The 20,984-nt window shown below is 39.1% G+C and overlaps 1 protein-coding gene across 3 annotated transcripts in view; it reads left to right on the top strand.

The window, feature by feature from the left end:
* The window catches only part of EPHA6 (EPH receptor A6), a 510,145-nt gene that overhangs the window by 485,915 nt on the left and 3,246 nt on the right, over positions 1–20,984 (top strand). For all 3 annotated transcript variants that reach the window (XM_054204504.1, XM_054204526.1, XM_054204514.1), the window contains 3 exons: positions 8,734–8,883; positions 18,217–18,410; positions 20,755–20,904. In XM_054204504.1, the coding sequence (XP_054060479.1) occupies positions 8,734–8,883; positions 18,217–18,410; positions 20,755–20,904 (494 nt within the window). The remainder of the gene's footprint in view (positions 1–8,733; positions 8,884–18,216; positions 18,411–20,754; positions 20,905–20,984) is intronic.

The following is a 20,984-nucleotide window of genomic DNA, read 5'->3' as shown; positions in this document are numbered from 1 at the left end:
AATGATACTTGCAGAGTAGCTCAGCCTCATAATAATTCTGATCATCATCATCTGTGTATCTGTGTGTGGCCCTGTAAGTCTCAAAAGAAAATCCTAATTTTTGTGATGTTTCCGACTCGTTTCTAGAATAAAGTGTTGAAGAAGCCTTAGATAAATAAAATCTGCTGTACCCCAGAGCAAGCTGTATATGAATGCAGTATCTAGGTTCCTACGTTCTCTAGTACAGCGTCCCAGAGAATGGAATATGAAAAGGTATTGTGGAGACAGTACTATAGCCTATATGGTGTTAATTTTGTGTTTAAATCCATTTCACTTTGTCATCAATTTTCAAGTTTCCATATGCTTCTGAGTTTTTATTGACCACTTCTCATCGTGTGCTGTGGGAGGAATTATGGCAGGGATTCAGGGACAAGGCAGTAAAGTATGAATGATCTGGGCACTGTGGAAGCACAGAGAGAGACCACTGGATTACTGAAACATGGGAACTCTTTATTGTGCACGTCAACTAGATACGTATGTGGAAATCACTAGCTGCGAAATCGTTAATGACAGTTAATGACATGAAGTGTTCAAGCAGTGCATGGTAACAGTTTCCTTTTGATCCAATAATAAGCACTTCATGAAGCCCTGGGCAAGTCAGGGGCATCATTTCAGAGACCAGTCTTTGTTGGTGCTTTTGAGAAAGCATAGTGCCTAGTAATATCTTTGCTTTCAATTTAAATGACTTGTTTTTAGAGAAAGATTTGTATTCAGTAACTCAGTTCTGCTGTAAGAATGGACCTTGTAGACAATTTCTTTGTTACAGAGTTGTGCAATGTAAGGCATCCTTCAAATAACCATCTCAGAGCAAATCCCTTTCACCTTTTCCATTGACTTCAGTAGGACTACTTGTGTAAGCAAAGTGGATAGGCTCTGGACGTGCAGATTGAAGGACTCTGTAGGAGTAACTTTCAAGAAATTGGTTACGGCTGTAATGTGAGCTGTGCTGACACAGCTGGCAGATAGCTTGAAATTGATGCTCTTGAAAAGAGATAGATCTTTGCCAGAAATATTAGTTTCAAGAGAAATGACATTTTTTCCTATCATTACCGTCAAGTAGTCCTATAGTTTCTAAACTAGATTTGGTTCTGATACTTAATTTCAGAAAAGGAAAGGATTTCTTTGTTATTGAGGGCCAAGCACCCAATACTGTAAAACTCACCGATGCCTTCTTAACCCTAGGGAAATGCAAAGTCTCACTCTCTAAAATGTTATGAGATTCCTTGGCCCCACCAGTCTCCCCATTGCCTTTTGAAAGACCAGTCACAAAGAGGTTTTGCAAAATACTTGTATTTATCTGTCTTTGTACAATTGCCTAGTTCTTACCCGGGCTCTAAGGACGTCACCACTCCTTACTGGCCTGCGTGGCCTCACCTGGGGGCTTCTCCCTACCCCTGCCCCCAGGCCCAGGGCTCCAATTCAGCTCAGCTTGGGGCCATCAGTCCCTGCTCCAGTGACACTGCAGCTGGCCAGCCGCAGCCCTGTTGGACTGGAGTTGTTTGGGTTCACTGGGTTCACCTTGGCCCTGGCTTGCTACCTTGTCTTCGCCTGATGCTCACAGGATGTCGATAGCGCCCGCTGCCATCACCACCCTGCCCTGCTCATCCTCCCAGGCACTGCGGGGCAAACCCTGTCCACGAGGGCATCACCCAGCCTTAGGGAGCAGCCCTGTTCTTGCTGCTCTCTGGCAGCCCTAGCTGTCAGAGGTGATGTGTAAAGCAGTTAACTTCTGAAAGTTGAATCTCTTTTTTCTGTTTTCGGTCTTTCCCTTCTTCCTCTTCGCTTTCTCTCCCCTTCCTATTCCAAGAAAAAAGTGCACTGAGCTTTCAGCTCTGGAAGAGTGGGGCCTCTGCCTGTTTTCAAGCACGGAACCATTTTGCTCGATCTCTGGAATAAACTACTTATTTCATTCCAAAACTAAACAAATACATGTTTTTAAAATAAATGTGTAAAAGCCTTGGGTCTTTCAGTGAGCACCTTGTAGATGAAGGCATCATGGCTAACGAGAGAAGAGGTCTGTAGTCCGCTTAGGTACACAAACAGGAGACAAGGTATCAACCACTGGTATTTGGTAGTTTGCTGAATCTTTGTAATTGTATAAAGTTCTTTAAATTGCACTGTCAAGAAAACATGAATGCAGGACAGATGTAAGTGGTCAGAAATATTCACTACCGTTTCACTTACACGGATTTTGAGGGTCAAAGCTATGCATTTTTATCAGACTTTCTATTATCTTTCAACCCAAGTGAAGATCAATGCCTCAGAACAGGCAAGGGACTGCATGTTGAAGTGTTTTGTTTCAAAGGAAATGCTGCTACTACTACTACTGAAAATCCCAGCTGTTTTAGAGAGTGTTCCTGATTTCATAATTCTTCAATTTTTAGCACAGTGATATTTTAATTCTTTAATTTTTGAACTAAAAGACGATAGGGTAGGATATATCTGTTTTTCTGGAGATTTTGTGTTAATGTGTGCTGCTAATCAGTTCATCTTACTGATGACCTTTAGGAAGACAAAACAACAGGTTGGGTGGAGTAATTTGGAGAAGCATCCCACTAATGTTAATGCCAGTTAACGTGAAGTGTTTCTGATGATCTGTGGCCAAATGTTTCATCTTGGCTCTTTTAGTTCTGCCAGTATCTTAAGCGCTGATTCTTTCCATCCATCAACAGCTTTCCCCCTTTTTTGAAGACACAAATACATGTGTACTGTAGGGGTTAAAATTCACTAAAATGATATATTGTCAAAATCATAAATAACTTGTTCTGCAAAATTGGAATGCTAACTTTAGCATTGTTAATCAGGATATTTGAAAGAAAATGAATATTTTCACAGAGATTAAAAGAAAATCCAGTCTTTTTGAAAATCAGGGTGTTTTGTTCATTTCGGTTCTGAGGGAAACGAAAGAGTGGTAGAACTGACTAGAATTGGGCATAATGAGGGTGAATTCTGAAATGGCTTTTCAGAGCAGTTTTGTTATCTTGCCATGTAGTTTCTCTGATACTCCAATAGACACTAGAGAAGACTGTTGATAATACTGAATAGTTCTAAATTATGATTTGAGTATGCTAAATTCTGACTATTTGTAACTTTGCACATGAAAAATTTGATTCATATGCTCAAATAAAAGCATCGCTCCAGTAAAGTGGCATACGGCTTTTGTACAGAATGATGAATTACGTCCAACATTTAAAACTAATGTCTCTCGTTACTTTTGTCTCTCTTCACTCTACAGTTCTTTTTTTTTTTTTTGCCTATTTCTGTCATTTGGGGTGGAGAAAAAGACAGATACTACACTTGTGTCATGGAAAATTATTGCACGATTCAGTAACATCGTACATAAAGGAATAGTAACTGACAGATGCACAGGAATTACTGTGCCAGATTAGACTAATGGTGCACATAGTTCAGTACCTTTTGTCCCAGAAATAGGCAGTTCTAGATGTCTGTGCATCTGGAACTGATGGGTTTGCACCTCAGCATTTAGTATAACTGCAGCCAGCTCTGTGACAGTCTCTCTGCAGTGCCTGTCATTCAAGGAAAATACAGAACAGGCTTTTCAACAGGAACAGGCGTTGTTTCACGTCACTGCTAGTTCTGTGTAAGTCTGCTGCACCGTGTTTGCTTCGGGCTGCTTATGTGTATCGCTGTCTTTGCACATCCAGTGGGAGGTCATACATCTTACCTTAAATTTTATATATGAGGCTCTCAGTGGTATCACTCCAAGCTTTAATTAGATAGCAGGCCATGCCAAAAATTCTGGGCATCTAACAGGTTTCCTTCTTTGCCTCTCTGCCCTCTCTGTCATTCTTCACATCAAGCATTTTGAGCTTGCTGATACATCCTGACCTTCATCTTGGCATGAGCATGGACCATAGCTGCCAGTTACATTGTTCTGCTGGAGTTTTAAATTATGTTTAAATATTTAATTAAAGAAACTGTTAATGACTTCTGTTTTTAAAAGAGATGTCTAACATAAAATAAATTAAAAAATCAAATGAGAGATGCCACAAACGCGGTTGTGGCCTGTTGGACTATATATAATGTCGGCATCCGTTGCCTCGCCGGGCTCTTTTCACATCATAGATCATGAAAGCACTTTTTTTTCTTGTAAGCTCAAAGAAGAGACGGCATTTTGGGAAGACTCTCTCTCTCATGCATAGCTTGAGGTAAGGAATGAGGCGTTCTGCAACATGTAGTTCCAATTCTGTCTTTAGATGTGTAGCGAACTGTGCTGTTGCCAACGCTGTAGGGAAAGCGAGCGTGGGTGTGGGTGCGGGTGGGAGAGGGGGTAAATTTCATTTCAAGGGCTGATCTCTAAACAGTTCTACAAGCTAAGCAATGTGAGCCTAATATTCTAATTCCAAGGGGACTCTTGACACTGCATAGTAAAATTGCTTATTAAATTACAATCAAGAAAAAAAAAATTGGGAGATAGACGCCATTCAGCTGGCAGCACGCAGAAAAAAAGGCTGAATCCTAATTATTTGAATAGCGGTGTTAGTATTCTTTTACTATGTGAAAATAAAATTAGCTTGTCACTGCTATCATTATTAATGTATGAGATGAGGCAGAAATACAGTTGGGTTCCTAACACGCCTTCTGCCCCTTCCCCCCACCCCGCAAAAGAGAGAGAATAACCTAAAAGTAAAATAGGCTTGCATAAGGGCTTTCTGATACAGGGAGCTGTGACAGATTTCATTGCTACAGTAGTAAAATGTAGATGATTTGTAAATTATCTTAATTTGAAGGTGGGGCATTTTGTAAACAGTAAGCATTTATTATTTTCCCAGTTAGACCAAAATGTAAAAAGGCATGTCTAATATCAGAAACACCATTTATTACTCTAATCAGAAACAGGAAATATATTTTCAGCTACTCTAAACCTTACGTGTTCTTTTATTATGCATGAGCAGCTATTACTACTGTTCAGTCATATACGTCTCTTAAGGTAGTCATATTGCAGTCCCTGCCTTTAGAATGGCTTTCAAATAAATAAAACAACTTTTTTGCATAAAAAGATATTCTGCAAACATAATTAAGTATTGAAATTTACATTTTTATGAATATAACGTCTTCATACATAAGATGAATCCATTGTAAAAATTTTAGAGGTTTTGCTTCGGTTTGTCATTAGAGCTAGCAGAAAAGGATTTTATTTTACATTACAACACTGAACACATCTTATGCCCTTGAACGTGAATTGCCTTGAATTTTGTTAAGACTGTTCTCCATTCTCATTTTCACACTCAATGAGCCACTACTGTTTCAGTACAAAAGGTATCAGTCAGTAAAGCTGTATCATGAAACTAGTTGTAGAGTCTAATCAGATTCTTTAAAACCCATTTATATTTAACCAATAGTCACAAATCTAGCTGCAAATGCTGCTCGAGATGTGACCTCTTTTTTGAGTATAGTTTGGGAATACATAATCAGACTTAGAAAAAGAATACACTTTAAAAAATTATTTTCCTACTACATTATCCATATTGTGTTATAGACATTAAAAGTAAAATTTATAAATATCGAATTGCCTTTTATTTGCATGTATAATTTGGGTTTTCCCTAAAAACAGATCTTTAATAACTAAAATAATACTTTTCATTAAAATTAAAAAATAATAAACTATTACGAAAAGACTCCAAATTAGAAATGCATTCTCATATTAAACTTGTTGATTCATCAGTTTGTCTTGATAAACAAAGTCTTACAGTAACACAACCATCTAAACCTGTAGACTTTTTTTTTCCTGTCATCTCCTGAGATCTGCGATAAGGAAAGAAAATATGGAATTTTTCTTTTGCGTCCTCCCTCGAATGCTGGCGTGGCACTCCAGAAACCATCCTGAGTGGACATAAAGCAAAAGGCATCAGGGGGGATTGCTTGGTAAGGTGAGGTTCAGACAGTGAACTCTTGTGTTGGAACAAGCGTCTCACCTTCTACATCGTTTGTCAGCCAGGACTGATACGCTGCTGATGAGGAAGGGCTTTTAGGGTTGTCAGGGCAGTGTCTTTTGTGATACGGATGAAGGGGAATGCTCTTTACCTTTTGAAAAGTGCATGTGTCCAGGTCCAAAGGGGTTAAATGCCTACCATGACCCTGTGCCTTAGGCCAGGAAAATATTGATTGTCCCCAAAAATCTGCAGAAGCCAGGGATCTAAGGATGGAATTACGTGAGTTTGGCAATAAAATGTTTAAAAATGAAGGACTAAACTTGATCCAGTAAAAAGGATAAGGCCTATAACTCTGTGGTGTGAGGAGATATTTTGAACTATACCCTGCAGTTAGATTCTAAAACTGTCTGTTTTTCAGAGGTCACATCCTTTTCGTCTGACCACCCAGCGTATAGTATATATTTGGGGCACTGAATATCTAAATCTTCCACTGCCTCAGCAAGGTTGGACTCACATCCCACCAGAACACCATTGCAACCAGACTGTGAGCTCAAACGCCAAGTGCTCTTATCCAATTTGTTTAGAAGGTTTAACAATTCCCTGGGGAAGAGACAAGAAATTAGGCTGATCTTCCCTTGGAGAATGCCCTGTCGCAAATTCTCTTTGTCACCCTATTTCCTCATTCTTATACCCAAAAGCACTTTGTAACTGCTTCCCAAGTGGAAGAGCTGTACCGGGAAGGGACCAAGAGCATCACACCCTGCAGTGCCGGCTAGGGCAGGCTCAGAGATGGCAGCAGGTGGGGCATAAAGTTTTCTGCATCACTGACGTGCCAGAGGAGTGATCTGACCACCAGGTTATTGGATTATGAAAAGAGGGTAGGGGAGGTCCTTGGGCAAAAATACAAAATAAAGTATTACCTTTACCTTACAACTGCTAAAATCAGTAGGTGGTTTGCCACTGACTTCAACCACAACTGAGCAAGCAAAGGCTTTAAAAAAGCAGCTGCAAAAACTGCAACGTACAAAGGGCATCTTGGCTACTATCATAACTATCGTACAATGTAAATGTTAACTGTAAATTTTTCATCAGCAGGTGAGACAGTGATGAGAAGTTAGCTTACTGGCACATCACCACAGATACAAAGCTTTGCTTTTGAATACTTTTTAGTAGAACAAGCATCTTCTCAGTTGAAGTCAGGCCTCAACAACTCACAGACAATTTTTTAGTAGATTCAAAGCAAATTAACCTATATTTACATACTTGTTTTTAACTGTGGCTTCTCTTCAATTGTCAAACGGATGTTCTAGTTCATTTCTTCTTTTGTTTCTGTCAGAAATATAATTATAACACCAAGCAGAATCTATTACTGTTGTTGAAAGCAACTAATGCTAAGTGAGCTCAGCTCTACTGACTGCCTCCTCCTACCATCTAGCGGCACCTTAAACATACTGCTCTCTATCTCAACTTACTTAGAGAGTTATATGGAGAATGATAATGAAAAGAGAATTGTATCTGCAGAAGAAATACTTTGTTGTGAAAAGGGAAAATAGTTTTCACACATAAACTATTTATGGGAGAAGAGGCCAGCTTCAATGGTATAAATTGCTAATGTCAGAAAAAAATTCTGTGTACTGTGGTCTTGCAAAAAGTCAGGTCTGTTGATTGAATTCTTACAGATTTTTTTTTTTTGTGGTAGCACTTGGATTTTAAGTTGAAAGCTGCAGAACAAAACTATTCAATATTCTAAGGAAACACCTATTAGAAACACACTTGGTTTGCTATTTACCTGGATGTTTAAAGGGCGCAACAAAAATTTAAAGATATTATCAAGAGTAAAGAATAATAGAAAGGCTGTTGTTTCCTTTCTGCTTACATAATTTTATTAAGTGCTTTCAGTACTCTGTTTTGCAATAGATGTTTCTATTTCATTTAAGGAAAAAGAGAATAAATGTCAATGTACTAGGAATTTCAGCCTTGGGATGTTTTCAATCAAAAACCATGTTCTGCCTAATTATATGACTCTGAACAAACATGAATCATCTAAAATGCTTTCTGTTCTTTGAATTGACGTGTGTTTTTTTTTTTCCCAAAGTGCTGGTTTTGGTGAATTAGACTACAAAAGAAACCAAATATTTATCGAATTCTGAAAAGGGTATATTTCTTCCTTTCCACCTGCAACAAATTGACAAGGCAAATTGACAGAAGGCAGAATGTAGAATCTCAGCATCCAGGATATCTTTTCTTTTCTTTTCTTTTCTTTTCTTTTCTTTTCTTTTCTTTTCTTTTCTTTTCTTTTCTTTTCTTTTCTTTTCTTTTCTTTTCTTTTCTTTTCTTTTCTTTTCTTTTCTTTTCTTTTCTTTTCTTTTCTTTTCCTTTCTTTTCTCTTCTTTTCTTTTCTTTTTTCTTTTCTCTTCTTTTCTTTTTTCTTTTCTCTTCTTTTCTCTTCTTTTCTTTTCTTTTCTTTTCTTTTCTTTTCTTTTCTTTTCTTTTCTTTTCTTTTCTTTTCTTTTCTTTTCTTTTCTTTTCTTTTCTTCTCTTTTCTTCTCTTTTCTTCTCTTTTCTTCTCTTTTCTTCTCTTTTCTTCTCTTTTCTTCTCTTTTCTTTTCTCTTTTCTTTTCTTTTCTTTTTTCTTTTCTCTTCTTTTCTTTTCTTTTCTTTTCTTTTCTTTTCTTTTCTTTTCTTTTCTTTACTTTTCTTTTCTTTTCTTTTCTTTTCTTTTCTTTTCTTTTCTTTTCTTTTCTAACGTTTGCTGTTATGTATTCTGGTCATATTGATAAGTTGTCAACTTATTTTCCAGGGTGGAAAAATACCCATAAGGTGGACAGCTCCTGAAGCTATAGCTTACCGGAAGTTCTCTTCGGCAAGCGACGCGTGGAGCTATGGAATTGTAATGTGGGAGGTGATGTCCTATGGTGAGAGACCATACTGGGAGATGTCCAACCAGGATGTAAGTACTAATCTAGTAAGGACTATTAGTAAGGACTAATCTGCGAGTTGTAGAAATGTTCCTTGAAAATGATTGTCACTCCCTGCCCTGCTTTGCTTTCTCATTCACTTTCTAGGCTGGAACCTCAACTTACTTAAATCAGCATAACTCTATCAACTTCAATAAGATAGTTAATTTATGAAACATGAAGACCTGTCCCTCTATAACTGAAACATTGACTAGCTTCTTCCTATGGATTAAAGACATATCACAGGAAGTCATAGCCAGCTCACCAGGTGATGATGCTGACTATATGTGGCTTTCACGCAGCTCCCTGGGAATCTGCATCAGATATGCAAGTTGATGCAATTCTCAGTCAAGCTATAAATCAAAACTTGAGGGAATACTGGAACTACTCTGATGATAAAGTTGGCCTATTATCTCCAGTACAGTCTGACAGTACCTTTCAACGGGCATACATGGTTAAATTCTAAAAGAGCTAAGCTGCCATGAGAAATGTATTTGCCAATTCTCCTTTCTAAGGAATAAATGCATTGTTTTCCTTAAAAACTACATACTATAGGCTTAACCACAGTGTAGGACAACAGTCCTCCCTCATAACAAAGCTATGTTTTCCTCTGACTTTTTTTGCAAAAGTTGTGGGCAAAGCCTTCCCAATTAGGAAAACACGTTTGCTTCCAGTAAAATTGAAGGCTTGTCGTAGAAAATGAAGTATGGGAAAGGGGGAATGCTATTTTCTCCACCATAATTTAAATTTTCACTAATTCTCTTGTTTGATGGATCCCCATGACAGCTCAAACTAGTATACTCAATCTTAACACCAGCCATCAATCTCTATGTCAAAATGCAGAATATCTTAACCTCTCTCATATATGTGCCTAGAATACCTCTGCATTGGTTCTGAAGAGTTGACAAGACTTTTCCCAGATGGCTGGTTTTATATTGTTGCTAAGTTATTCAGCTGTTCAAGTCTGGTTGCTTGTTAAGGCTGATCAGTCATTTGGGGATAAGGATCTGAGAGAGATTTTCATTAAAGAAACATCATTTCAGAGTGTTTCAGGAAGAAAAGAAAAAAAAACCCAACAAACCGCAACCAAAACCACCCCAAACAAAAAAGACTAGCAGAATTAATAAAGCCTTATTTCCTTTAGATTGGTACTCTACAGCCTCACCAGTACTATAATCCTACTTCTTTTCAGCATTTCTCTTGTGAGTTTAGCCTTTGGAATTAGACCACCTCTCCTGCACATCATTCTCCCCTGACAATGCCTACAGCCTCCATCCTCTCTCCACTCATCTGCTTGCCAGCAGCCCAGCTCACTGCTGTGCTCCTTAATTAACACCAGGTATGGGACAATACATGCTGTGCCTAGTTTCGAGCTACACTTCTGTTGATTTACCAGGCAGTGGTGGCTTGTTGCCCTCTCGAAGAGAACAAGCAACCACTGAGCTGAGGTAGACCTTTTTCTTCAGTGGAGACATTGCTTTGGTACTATCTGAACTGTAAACACACCATGGATCTACTGTGAAATAAGCAGATAAGCCCAGTAGGCTCAATTCTGGTTTCCCACAGCTAGTAATCTGTTGGCATTTGAGATGCTCTCTAGAGTAACTCAGATCTCCACATGTGGCTGACGCAGGATGTGCAGGAGACCTGAGTTTTTCTGGAGCAACAACTGAAGGTCAAGCAGGATACCTTAGGGAGTCTAAAATTAGAAACCTATGTTTAGACAACTGAAGTAAAGCTACTTTTTCCCTGGGGCACAGTGTGAAATCATCTGTATACAGATTTCTCATATATTTAAGTCTTTCGGTCCTACAACCAACTTTATACCTCTGCCAGCTGCTGATCCTTACAAAATTTATTTTATTTGATTCAAGTGGGCCAGTGGGTTCAAAGTTTGTAAGAGAGGATGAACAGGCAGATCCAACTAACAGTATGAGTACCCCAGCTAATCCCTTGCCTGAACAGAGCGGCACTTATCAGCTCCTGAACTACCATAATTGCAAACACCACTTTAAGGCAAACTGCCATTGTTTACCTTAAAAAGCCCCATCGTAAAGACGTGGTGGTTTAGGAGCTAACTGCTAAGGCGCTGGGACATCACTTCAGCCTTGCAATAGCAGAGGGTGCTATTCTTGAGCTACTCTCAGAAGCAAAGCCGAATACGGCCACGGCATCAGCCTGTTCATAATTAGTATGCTCTTGCAAAACCTGTGTACTCTGCCTTGCATGGAATGCACTTTCTATCAAAATGCACATATAGCCTCAAGTTCTCTGCCTTCCCAAACTAATAGATGCAATGGTTAGTTTCACAGTGAGCCTTCTTTCAAGGGGAGATTGAACAGAACAAGAAACTGGGAAAAAGGTACTAGCACATCACAGAATCACACAACAGCTGACGTTGAGGGACCTTTCAAGATTGTCTACTCCCAGCCCCCACCAGCTCAAGCAGGGTCAGCTAAAGCAGTTTGCTCAGGGCTGTCTCTAGTCCGGTTTTGAATATCTCTGAGGATGGAGACTCTACAACCTCTCTGGGCAACCTGTGCCAGTCACCTGCACAATAGAAAAGTGTTTTCTTATGTTTTGGTCGAGTTTCATTTGTGCCCATTATCTCCTGGCCACTCAACTCTCTCTGAGTAATAAGTACAATGTCCACATGTGCCTTTACAAGCGAGGCTCACTGAGCAGTTACTTTTTCCCTTCCATCCCCATTAGGATTACCTGGTTGAGGGCCTGCACTAATTATAAATGCAGCGATGGCTCACTGTCCTTTCTGCTGGTGCCCCTGTCAGTTGCAACTGGTACATCCCAGGAGCATACCATGGGCGATAGTCTTTTGCCTGGCTTTTCTCATCATGTAATTGGTATTTCATTTCTCCCTTCCCTCTGCAGCACTCCGTTTTTTAGAGATTAAAGAAGCCCATGAAGCCAGAGATATTCCTGAACAAAGTCGGCCCTACCATGGTGCCTGGCTTCTGTGCAGTGCCAGTGCTTCCAACCGCAGTGTCACCTCTCCGTAACTCTGCCTCTGCCCCTCATCTTGCCAGGCTGTTCATCTAAGTGATGGGCAGCTGGTAGTGACTGCAGCTGGATGAGGTGTGCGGTAATAAGATGGTTTTTGGCTGTCTCATCGTGTCCCACTGTCATGCAATCTTGTGCTACAACATGGGGAATTTCAATCTGTATTCTAGTTGTGAGTGATTTCATCTGCTGTTGGGTCAGCTCTCTATGAAGAACCCAACTGTTACCATCTCTTTTACTTCTCCTATAATCATAATCCTTCTCCTCACACTGGCTCTGTTACGAGCCCATCCCTTGACCCTCCCACTGCTGTTACTGCTAACTGGGAATGGGGGAGGAGGGAGAGACTTTCTATCAAGTCCATTCAGCCCCACTATTCACCTCATGGGAAGAGGGTTTGAATGACTGGTAGGACCCTCACATAGAGTCCAAGTCGCCAGGTGAGAGCAGTGCACAACACAGACCTTCACTCCAGCTGCCTTTCCCTTTCTTTGAGTCTGGCTTCAGTCTGTCCTCTTCCCTTCTATCAGACCCCTGCAATGTATCTGTTCAAGACCATGCCAGCAGTGAGAATTCATAAAGCAACCCCTCTATCTAGAGTATATTAAATATTCTGCTACAGCATGAAGATAGCAACATCTAATTACTCCTACATCCAAAATAGAAGTAACTCTTAATACAGAATAATGATGTGGGCCTTATGGATGCAGCTTGTGCTAATGATGCTGACTCCTGAGGGCTTTTCCTGCAGTTCAGCAACGCACAGCACAAAGGATTCCTTTTCTCCGGAGCCCTACCCACAGGCTTTCAGTGCCGAAATGTTAACAGTGAACACCTGTGACCTTCTAAATACATTTAGTAACTCTAAATGTCATTGGGAAATTTCAAGTTATTAGACATATTGTAAAGCGTACTTTGCTGGATATTGGTACATTTCTTTTAGTACAACAAATGACTCTGAATTCACATAAGCTTATTTTGGAGAAATAATAGGACTTTCCCAAAGGTCAGTGATACTGTACATATGTCAGGGAAAGTAACAGAGGAGGGGCATGCACTAAAAAGATTCATAAAAGACCCATTATGCAAACAACTATTAATAAGGTCTTACACAGGTATAGTCAGAGGTTCTGCTACAACAAAATGTCTGGCAACATTAACATTACAACACTTATTGTGTTTTGATCATAATAAAATTCTTCTCTAGTTAGCAATAAAACATTTATTGAATTGGGTGGGGCTTTTGTAAAGTACCAAAAGTTTTCCAAGTATGAACTCTCGAGAGACGGGTCCATTTTTTCACATTCCGTCTTACTAATTGCTTTACTAATTAAACAACTTTGTGAAATTAATGGCTCAGTAAGCGATGTTTTGAGTGGCTGCCAGTTAAATGCTCATTTCTTACACGGATAACATGCCCACCCCTACCCAAAGGGAGGCCATGCTGGGAGAGGTGAGTTCAGCGCTGTCTGACGCGGTGCCCGTTTGCCACGTGAACGCACCTTCAGTCAGATGAACAGCGGGGCTGAATTAAGTCTACCAAGGGTCTCTTGTCCAGCCCCTCAGTCACAGCACTCAGATCACGAGGAGCCAGCGCAGGTAGCACAGAGCTCAAGCTGATGCAAAGAGAAGTGTTAGACTGATACCTCCCCCCTCAACAAACCTAGTCTGATTTTCAGAGACTACTACTGTGCACAAATACCCGTCGGGTCAGTGCGAGCCAGAGGGACTCAACACCTCTGCAAATCTAGCGTCCTCTATTTATATTGCTAAGCAGGGATTTGGAAGCTGAACTTCAGGCAACTGAGTTTGAAAATACCTCTCATAAATTTTTTAATACTGTAGACAGTGTAATGTAGAGGCTTAAAAATGTTATTAATTTTGAGAAATGTTCTTGTTTAAGTAAATAACCATTTTATTATTGTGGTAAGTCACTTCAGACCTGTGTTGGTGCTGATTAATGCTCTTCTTAGATGTGTGCAGGCACCAGAGGTGTCCATTAATTAGGGCTCCTGCACAGTCTGTCATGTCTTATTGCTTAATTAATAAACATTAGCTAAGATATTGAACTTTCCAAGGAAACTAGTGTACTGATGAACAGATTGTGTAAAGAGCCTGGCTTGCTAATGTTCATGTGAGGAAAGGAAGATTTATATTCCATGCATTTGGTTTGTAGAACAGCTGTGAGTGAAGTCTACTGGGACACCTATTTGAGGCCACTGTATAAATTAATGCATTTTGCAGAACTACAGTATTAAAAAAAAAAACTATTTAATGGATTGTAATCAATATGCAAGAGAACTACTGTGCAAACGGAATAAAAGTCCTTACACTTATGAAAGTTTCTTGTAATAGTAAAAATAATTTACCCTAGTATAGTTCTTTCAACCCATAGATATCAAAACACTTGGCAGGCACCTGGGATCGGCTCCGTACCATGAGGTATGAACAGCTGCCTCTCTCTCCTGGTAGATTTTTCAGATGTCAGCAGGACACAGGGACAACGTCCCTCTGGACTTTCTTCTGTCTCAGTCGCATTAAAAAATCTGTCAGTTATCTTTCGAAAGCAAAAATCTATGTTACTGTTAATAATGAAACTATCAGAAAGATTACAGCTTAATTTTCAGATGCCATTTTTGCCAATTTCAAATGATCGTGAAACTAAAAATGCATAAATTTTATGTAGAAGTCCATAAAATATTTTTCAGATAACTTTGGTATCATAATTAATATTTAATATTAACTCTGTATTCAACCTTTACAGCTATTTCTAACATCAAACAAAAATGATAAAATGTATTTAACAGGCTCCAGTGTTTAATATCATCTGTGTACAAAAATATATAAAAAGAACAGTCCCCTTTATAAACATAAACGCCCAGGTATTAAAAAACATGGAAATAATTAGCTATGTTAACTGTAAAAAATATTAATTTTCCTTTGGAGTGTATCTTCTCACCTGCCAAAAAGCGTTACTTGTAAAAATACACCCTGCCCATTTTACTCACCTTAACGCTGACCCACAAGACCTTCTACTATGTTTTAAACATGCTCATCACTGAAAAGAAACCTGCAGCCTCTTCCTCAGGGGCTGACAGCAGCACAGCATATTTGCATGTTTTCTTCCTTTTGATACCCATCAAGCGTTCGTTACGAACCTAAAACTGGAGAACAGCAATCAGCCTTTTTGCTAGCAGACTCGGGGCTTTGCATGTATAGAAACAAAGCTGATATTCCTATTCTTTCGGGTTGAAATAGATGGGACACTGATTCACCGATGTGGAAAGAGTTACGCTGATTGCTAGAGCTGTTGTTATATCCCTCTTGTGTATATACAGACATTTAGACCATTTCGCTATTAATGTGGTACTTCTTCAACCTTAAATTGGCAAGGAAAAAGGCACTTAAAAGATGTTAACATATATAATCTTTACTTATTATACAATATATGATTTTATATTACTGAGAAAAATGTAATACTTCTTCCCTTTTAGGTATGTGGATATCTAATTCCTCTGTGCAGAGATATGTGCTATGCAAGTAGCAAAGCGAGAGCTAAAATAAATAAATAAACAAGGAACTAAAAAGCTCTAATTCTTCCTTTGAGACTTGATTCCCACTGCAGTATTAGACATCACCTCTTTACTCTTGCTTCTTAGATTCTAAAAATAATACTTGCCTCACAAGGGATACTAATGAGGCAATATTTGCATTTTATTTTTAAAATGTGCTGGTATTAATGAGAAATTATAATTATCCCAGTACCAGCTGGCATTTCTCTTCATACTGAAATGTTCCTTTTGAACAAGAGAGGAAACAAAATGCACTGTAACTTCTTTTCCAAAGATACAGTAAAATAGAATGTGTTAGAGAAAATATAATGTCTGGAAAATTGTGGTTGCTTTTGGGTTTTTCCTGAATAATTTATTTCAGAAAAACTTCATCAGCTCTCTATTGTTGCGTCAAGCAAGTGCTATATGTCTCATAAAAGCAGAGAAGCTCTCTCTTGGCCTTAAAAACAAAATACATTTCAGAAACTCATCATTTGCAATAGGTACAGTTAAATGTAAAGAGTAGGATATCCACATTTTTGGGCTGCTAAAGATTGCCTCTTCAGTGACAATTATCAACTAAGCCATACCCCCCACGCTGTAACAAGTACCTATGTTTTATGAAGCCACTTTGGACAGACTGCTTGAGATACCTGAGTTTTGACAGTTTTGTGAATATAATTTCATGCCCGTGGGGTTGAATTTCCCCCATCCTGACTCTGTGACAGGAGCAATCTGGGGGGCATATTCATCGTTAGGAGGCAAGGCTCTGGAGGAAATATTTCTCTGGCAATCTGATGGTGTTTTTTCCTCCAGCAGCTGTCTCGGCAGCCCAGATTTTGGACCATTGAAGTAAATCCCAGGGAGATAAACAAGTGGCCAGAAAGGCAGGTGGAAGGATTATCGTATTGACATATCATTAACTGCTAGATGTCACCTCTGTGTGTGCATGGTCAGTCCTGTCTGCACGTGTGTGATCTCAGTACTCACAGGTGGATAAAATTCAGAGATCCATACGGCAAGTAATGCGGCCTTTGGAGTAGCCTGCACTTCCCAGCGCTGTTGCCAATAGGTCTGAAATTTATCCCGTGCAAATCCAATTCCCTGCCACATTGCAAACACTTGTTTTTCATGCGTCGGTGTTTCTGCCAGGCTTCAAGAGGGCTATATGCACTGTAGGACCAAGTCGCCTCATTTTATAAAACTCAGACACCCAGCTGTGTACAGCTACAAAAGTCTTGTTCCATTTTCTACCGTGCCATGAAGGGGAGCTAAGGTCCCAGTGTGGCTTCATTACTCTTATTTATTTGCATAATGCTTGCAGCATAAGCATTAGGCATTGCTAAACAGAGCCAACAACATTAATTCAGAATTGAAAAAGAGAACGAGGATATATTCCAGGATAATAAGACTGAATATATTGAAGCTACAGCTAGTGCTATGAAACATTGATTTGCTGTAAACAGTTTAATGTACCCCCTTCCAGCTGCATTAATATGTCTGCAGCATGTACATACATCTGTGTGAAAATGATAAATGTCTCCTTAAAGCAGAGTGGGTATAAATGCAGTAGGTATGTTTCTCATAAGTGCACTGTGTTATTATAAATATTGTGTACAATCATTCGTAGTGTAGAGAACATTTAGCACTGCTTGGATTTTTATGTGGGAGGGTTATGTACATGTGGTAGGGTTGGTCTTTTTCCTAGCTTTGTTTTTGATCAACAGCTTATTCTTTCCATTCTTTTATAGACAAGAAATCCTGACTGTGTAATTTCTATCATCATCCCCACTGCTACCACCACTCATTGCAGAACATAGTAACCTTTCCTCTTGCTTTTTAAATCTTGCATAGAAGGAAACCACATGGCTTTTCATGGATCTTATCTACTTTTGCTACCTCCTATCACACAGGGCTACTAATGTCCTTTTCAGACCATGTTTTCTGTTACCTATGTTACTAAAAACAAGCCTTCCTTCAGCTCTGATCAAATGTCATTTTTCATGCATGTGATTTATCTGTAACATCAGATCTGTTTCTTCCCAAATCCTGACCAAACGTGTTATTCAAATCTGCTGAATCTGAAAGTTTTTAGAACACTTTAGGACATAGGGTAACACCATCATTTTATTAACTTCTGTTTAGCCATCAGCAGGTTGGACAGCTAGGTTTTTGAGAGAGGCTGTGCAAAATAATTTTGTGCTTCACTGTAACTCAGCATGTGGGATGTTGCTGGAATTTATCATACTCTAACCATCTGCAGAAACGTGTTATCACCAAGTAAATGTTCCAGGTGCTGCAGTGTGCATTTGTAGCATTTGATCGTATCGTGACATTGCCACACACTAACACTTTGTCAGGACACAAGTATTGGAGCATCCCAGTATGCAGTGGCCATACGAGGTTAGTTTGCGGCCCCGTGAGTCCATTCAGTACAGCATCGACCTGCAGGCAGATGAAAAAGATAGTGATACTCATTCATTCTTGCCCCTCCTCCTCCTTTCTTGGCTGTTTGAAGAGGATGGTCGGAAAGCCTAAAAAAATGCCTAGTGTGTTTCATATGCCTACAAAATACTTCGCATCTCCTCTGGTCACACTCCTGCCAGTTCCGATTCCCTGAGTGAAGCCCCAGCAATGCATAAAGTGAGGGTGGCTGTGCCATTAATTGTTATCACTGGTTTCTAATTGTCAAATTTACACTGTCCTTTCAGCATTTAACTCTAATGCTCAGTAATCATACGCATTGTATTTCTTCAGGTTATACTGTCTATCGAAGAAGGCTACAGGCTTCCAGCCCCCATGGGCTGCCCAGCTTCTCTTCACCAACTAATGCTTCACTGCTGGCAAAAGGAGAGGAACCACCGTCCAAAATTCAGTGATATTGTCAGCTTCCTAGACAAACTGATCCGCAATCCGAGCACCCTTCATACCCTAGTGGAGGATGTACTTGTGTAAGACTTTTCGGTACTTTTTTTGGTATAACACATGGTAGCTATCATTAGATATTTTAGGGTGATATAGTAGGAGTGGGAGAGAGCCGCAACGTTCTGAATTCTCAAAACTATGTGGGGGTTCAAATAACTTCAAGCCCCTTTTAAGATTTGCTTTATTGTTAATAAACTGTTGTATAAGGATTTTTTTCTTAATTCATGCAGCTTATATTAGGCATTTTTCTTTTTTTTTTTTTTTTATTTGTCTGAGCTCTGTTTGTGCACTGTCTGACCTTAATCTTTGTGAATCTCTTTGTTCATTTTTTTTTGGTGCTTCTCCTGTGTGCTTTTTTTCTCTTTGTAATTTTTTTCTCTATTCAAGAGCCTGTCTCTCCATCTGACAGTGCTCAAGCAATTTCTGAACTGCCTTGGAGTAATTTCCTGCGTAAAGTAGTTGTGTCTTCACTTGCTAAATCTTTATTTATCTGCAGAAGAATGGCAACAGTGACCAAGTAAGAGATTATGCTATCACCATTCCACAACAAATTCTTGATGGTGTTGTCCAATGTTTTTTTCATTAATAATGTTACAGAAATGAATGCAGCCACAGGACAGGCAAGGCTGTGGTGGAGGAATTCGTCAATTTTTGTAAGCCTATCGATCCAAGCTGTCCCTGGATATCAGCTGAAACCAGTGAAGGTCTAGGTGGCCTCACTCCCTTCCTTAGCTGAAATTCACCTTAAGATAAAGGCGCTTTCATGGAGACCCCCCTGGGTTTATAAGGGATTCTCAATGCCTGGGTGGGTCTTGCTGAGAGCATCAGTGAGTTAGGGGATTTTTGATATGGTTTAGAGAAAGGCTGAGTAACAAGGCAAAGACTGAGGCTGTTCTCTTGCTGCGGGAAAGGCTGAATGGGGAAGTTACTTGGAAAACATAGAGTTAGGGCTACAGCCTTTTCATCTACCACAAACTAGTGGAACTTATGGGATTTAATGCCCATATGCTAGTGGCCATTAGTGGTCTCTATGTGTATGTGTCTATAAATATATATATGACTTGCTACCTGCTGCTTGCATCAGACTAATGCATTTTTATCTATCCTTATTTTAAAACATTACTTAAGATCTAAAAATTTATGCCTGTTTCCTTGCAGTTGAGTTCTAATAGAGCTCACTTGCATGGGAAAGTTTTTCCCTTCATTTGTGAATGCTCGATGCAGTCAATCAGAACGATTATTGTGTTACTGTTAACTTACGAGGTCAGCAGTTATTCTATAGAATCATACAATCATAGAATAATTCAGGTTGGAAGGGACCTTGGTAGGTCTTTAATTGAGGCTTGTACTTAACAGTGTTCTCCTGTCCTTCAGTTTTTCTCCCTATAGTTTTGATAATATGAATGAAAATCAGTGTGTTTAATGTATCTGAGTATGTGTGGTTGAAGCGCAGTATGTTGAGATTCTAGGGTGTGTTGCTTCCTACATTCTACATAAGTCATGTTCCATCGGTTTATGTCGGGTGGCTTTTCCTGTCTACATTTTCATTTTAAATAAATTATATCTTTCTCCTATAGCTATCATAAAGCTTTTATAAACAGCAGTGTGCTGCTTCTGCATTCTGTGCAGAAATGTGCAAAGTCAATGGAAGTTGTGAGCCCTCACCAGTGTTGTACACAACAGAAAACTCGAAATATATGCCCCAAAACTGGAATCTTTCTGTTTCAGTTGTGATAATATTAGGGGAAAGAATGGAAACAGAAATGTGACTAAATTAGCTCCTTCATTTCTATTTGCTACTCCATATAATTCTATGTAAAAGCAAAGATAGAAAATTTTATTCTTTTGCTTCTTTTAGAGTTAGTTTTGGATTTTGAACACTGTAATCAAGTGTTGCCATTTCATAATGGTATAGCAATAAGGAGCCACTTGGGGGTTTTTTTTGTAGATAAATGTAAAAAGTATCTCTCAGTGTTTTAATATTTTTAAATTGTATTTCATGTTAAACTCTTATTTGTCTACTTTGACTACTGTATCTGTAAATTATTATCATCCTGAACACATAAGATCCGTAAAGAAACACACTGTGGGAACAAGAAATAAGAGTAGTGGGCGAGGTCTATTCCTCAGTTTGTTACTGAGCTGCAGTACTTTAAAAAAATGTATTGTCTAAATTGTACAACTTGGCAGACTGACATGACTTGTAAGTTTTAGAGAACAGGTTAAAGAGATCCTTGGTTAAGATCTGACCTTTACAGCTCAGGCTCCTCTCTTATTCTTCCTGTCTTTTAATAAAAACAATGTCTACCAGAGTAAATCAGGTGTCATATTTTGTACCGCTTTAGTAACCTTTGCATTTTGTTTTTACAGAATGCCAGATTCACCTGGTGAAGTTCCAGAATATCCTTTGTTTGTTTCAGTCAGTGACTGGCTGGACTCCATAAAAATGGGTCAGTATAAAAATAACTTCATGGCAGCAGGTTTCACTACTTTGGATATGGTTTCAAGAATGAGTATTGAGTAAGTATGTAATCTATTATCCCAACAATGACTAATCAATATGAATTTCTTTGGATGCTGCAGAGGTGAAATTATTGTGA

The sequence above is a fragment of the Rissa tridactyla genome, chromosome 1 (genome assembly GCF_028500815.1).
Source record: "Rissa tridactyla isolate bRisTri1 chromosome 1, bRisTri1.patW.cur.20221130, whole genome shotgun sequence".
Lineage (NCBI taxonomy): Eukaryota > Metazoa > Chordata > Aves > Charadriiformes > Laridae > Rissa > Rissa tridactyla.
The sequence above is the reverse complement of the archived record's forward strand: the minus strand, read 5'-3'. Positions and strand labels throughout refer to the sequence as shown.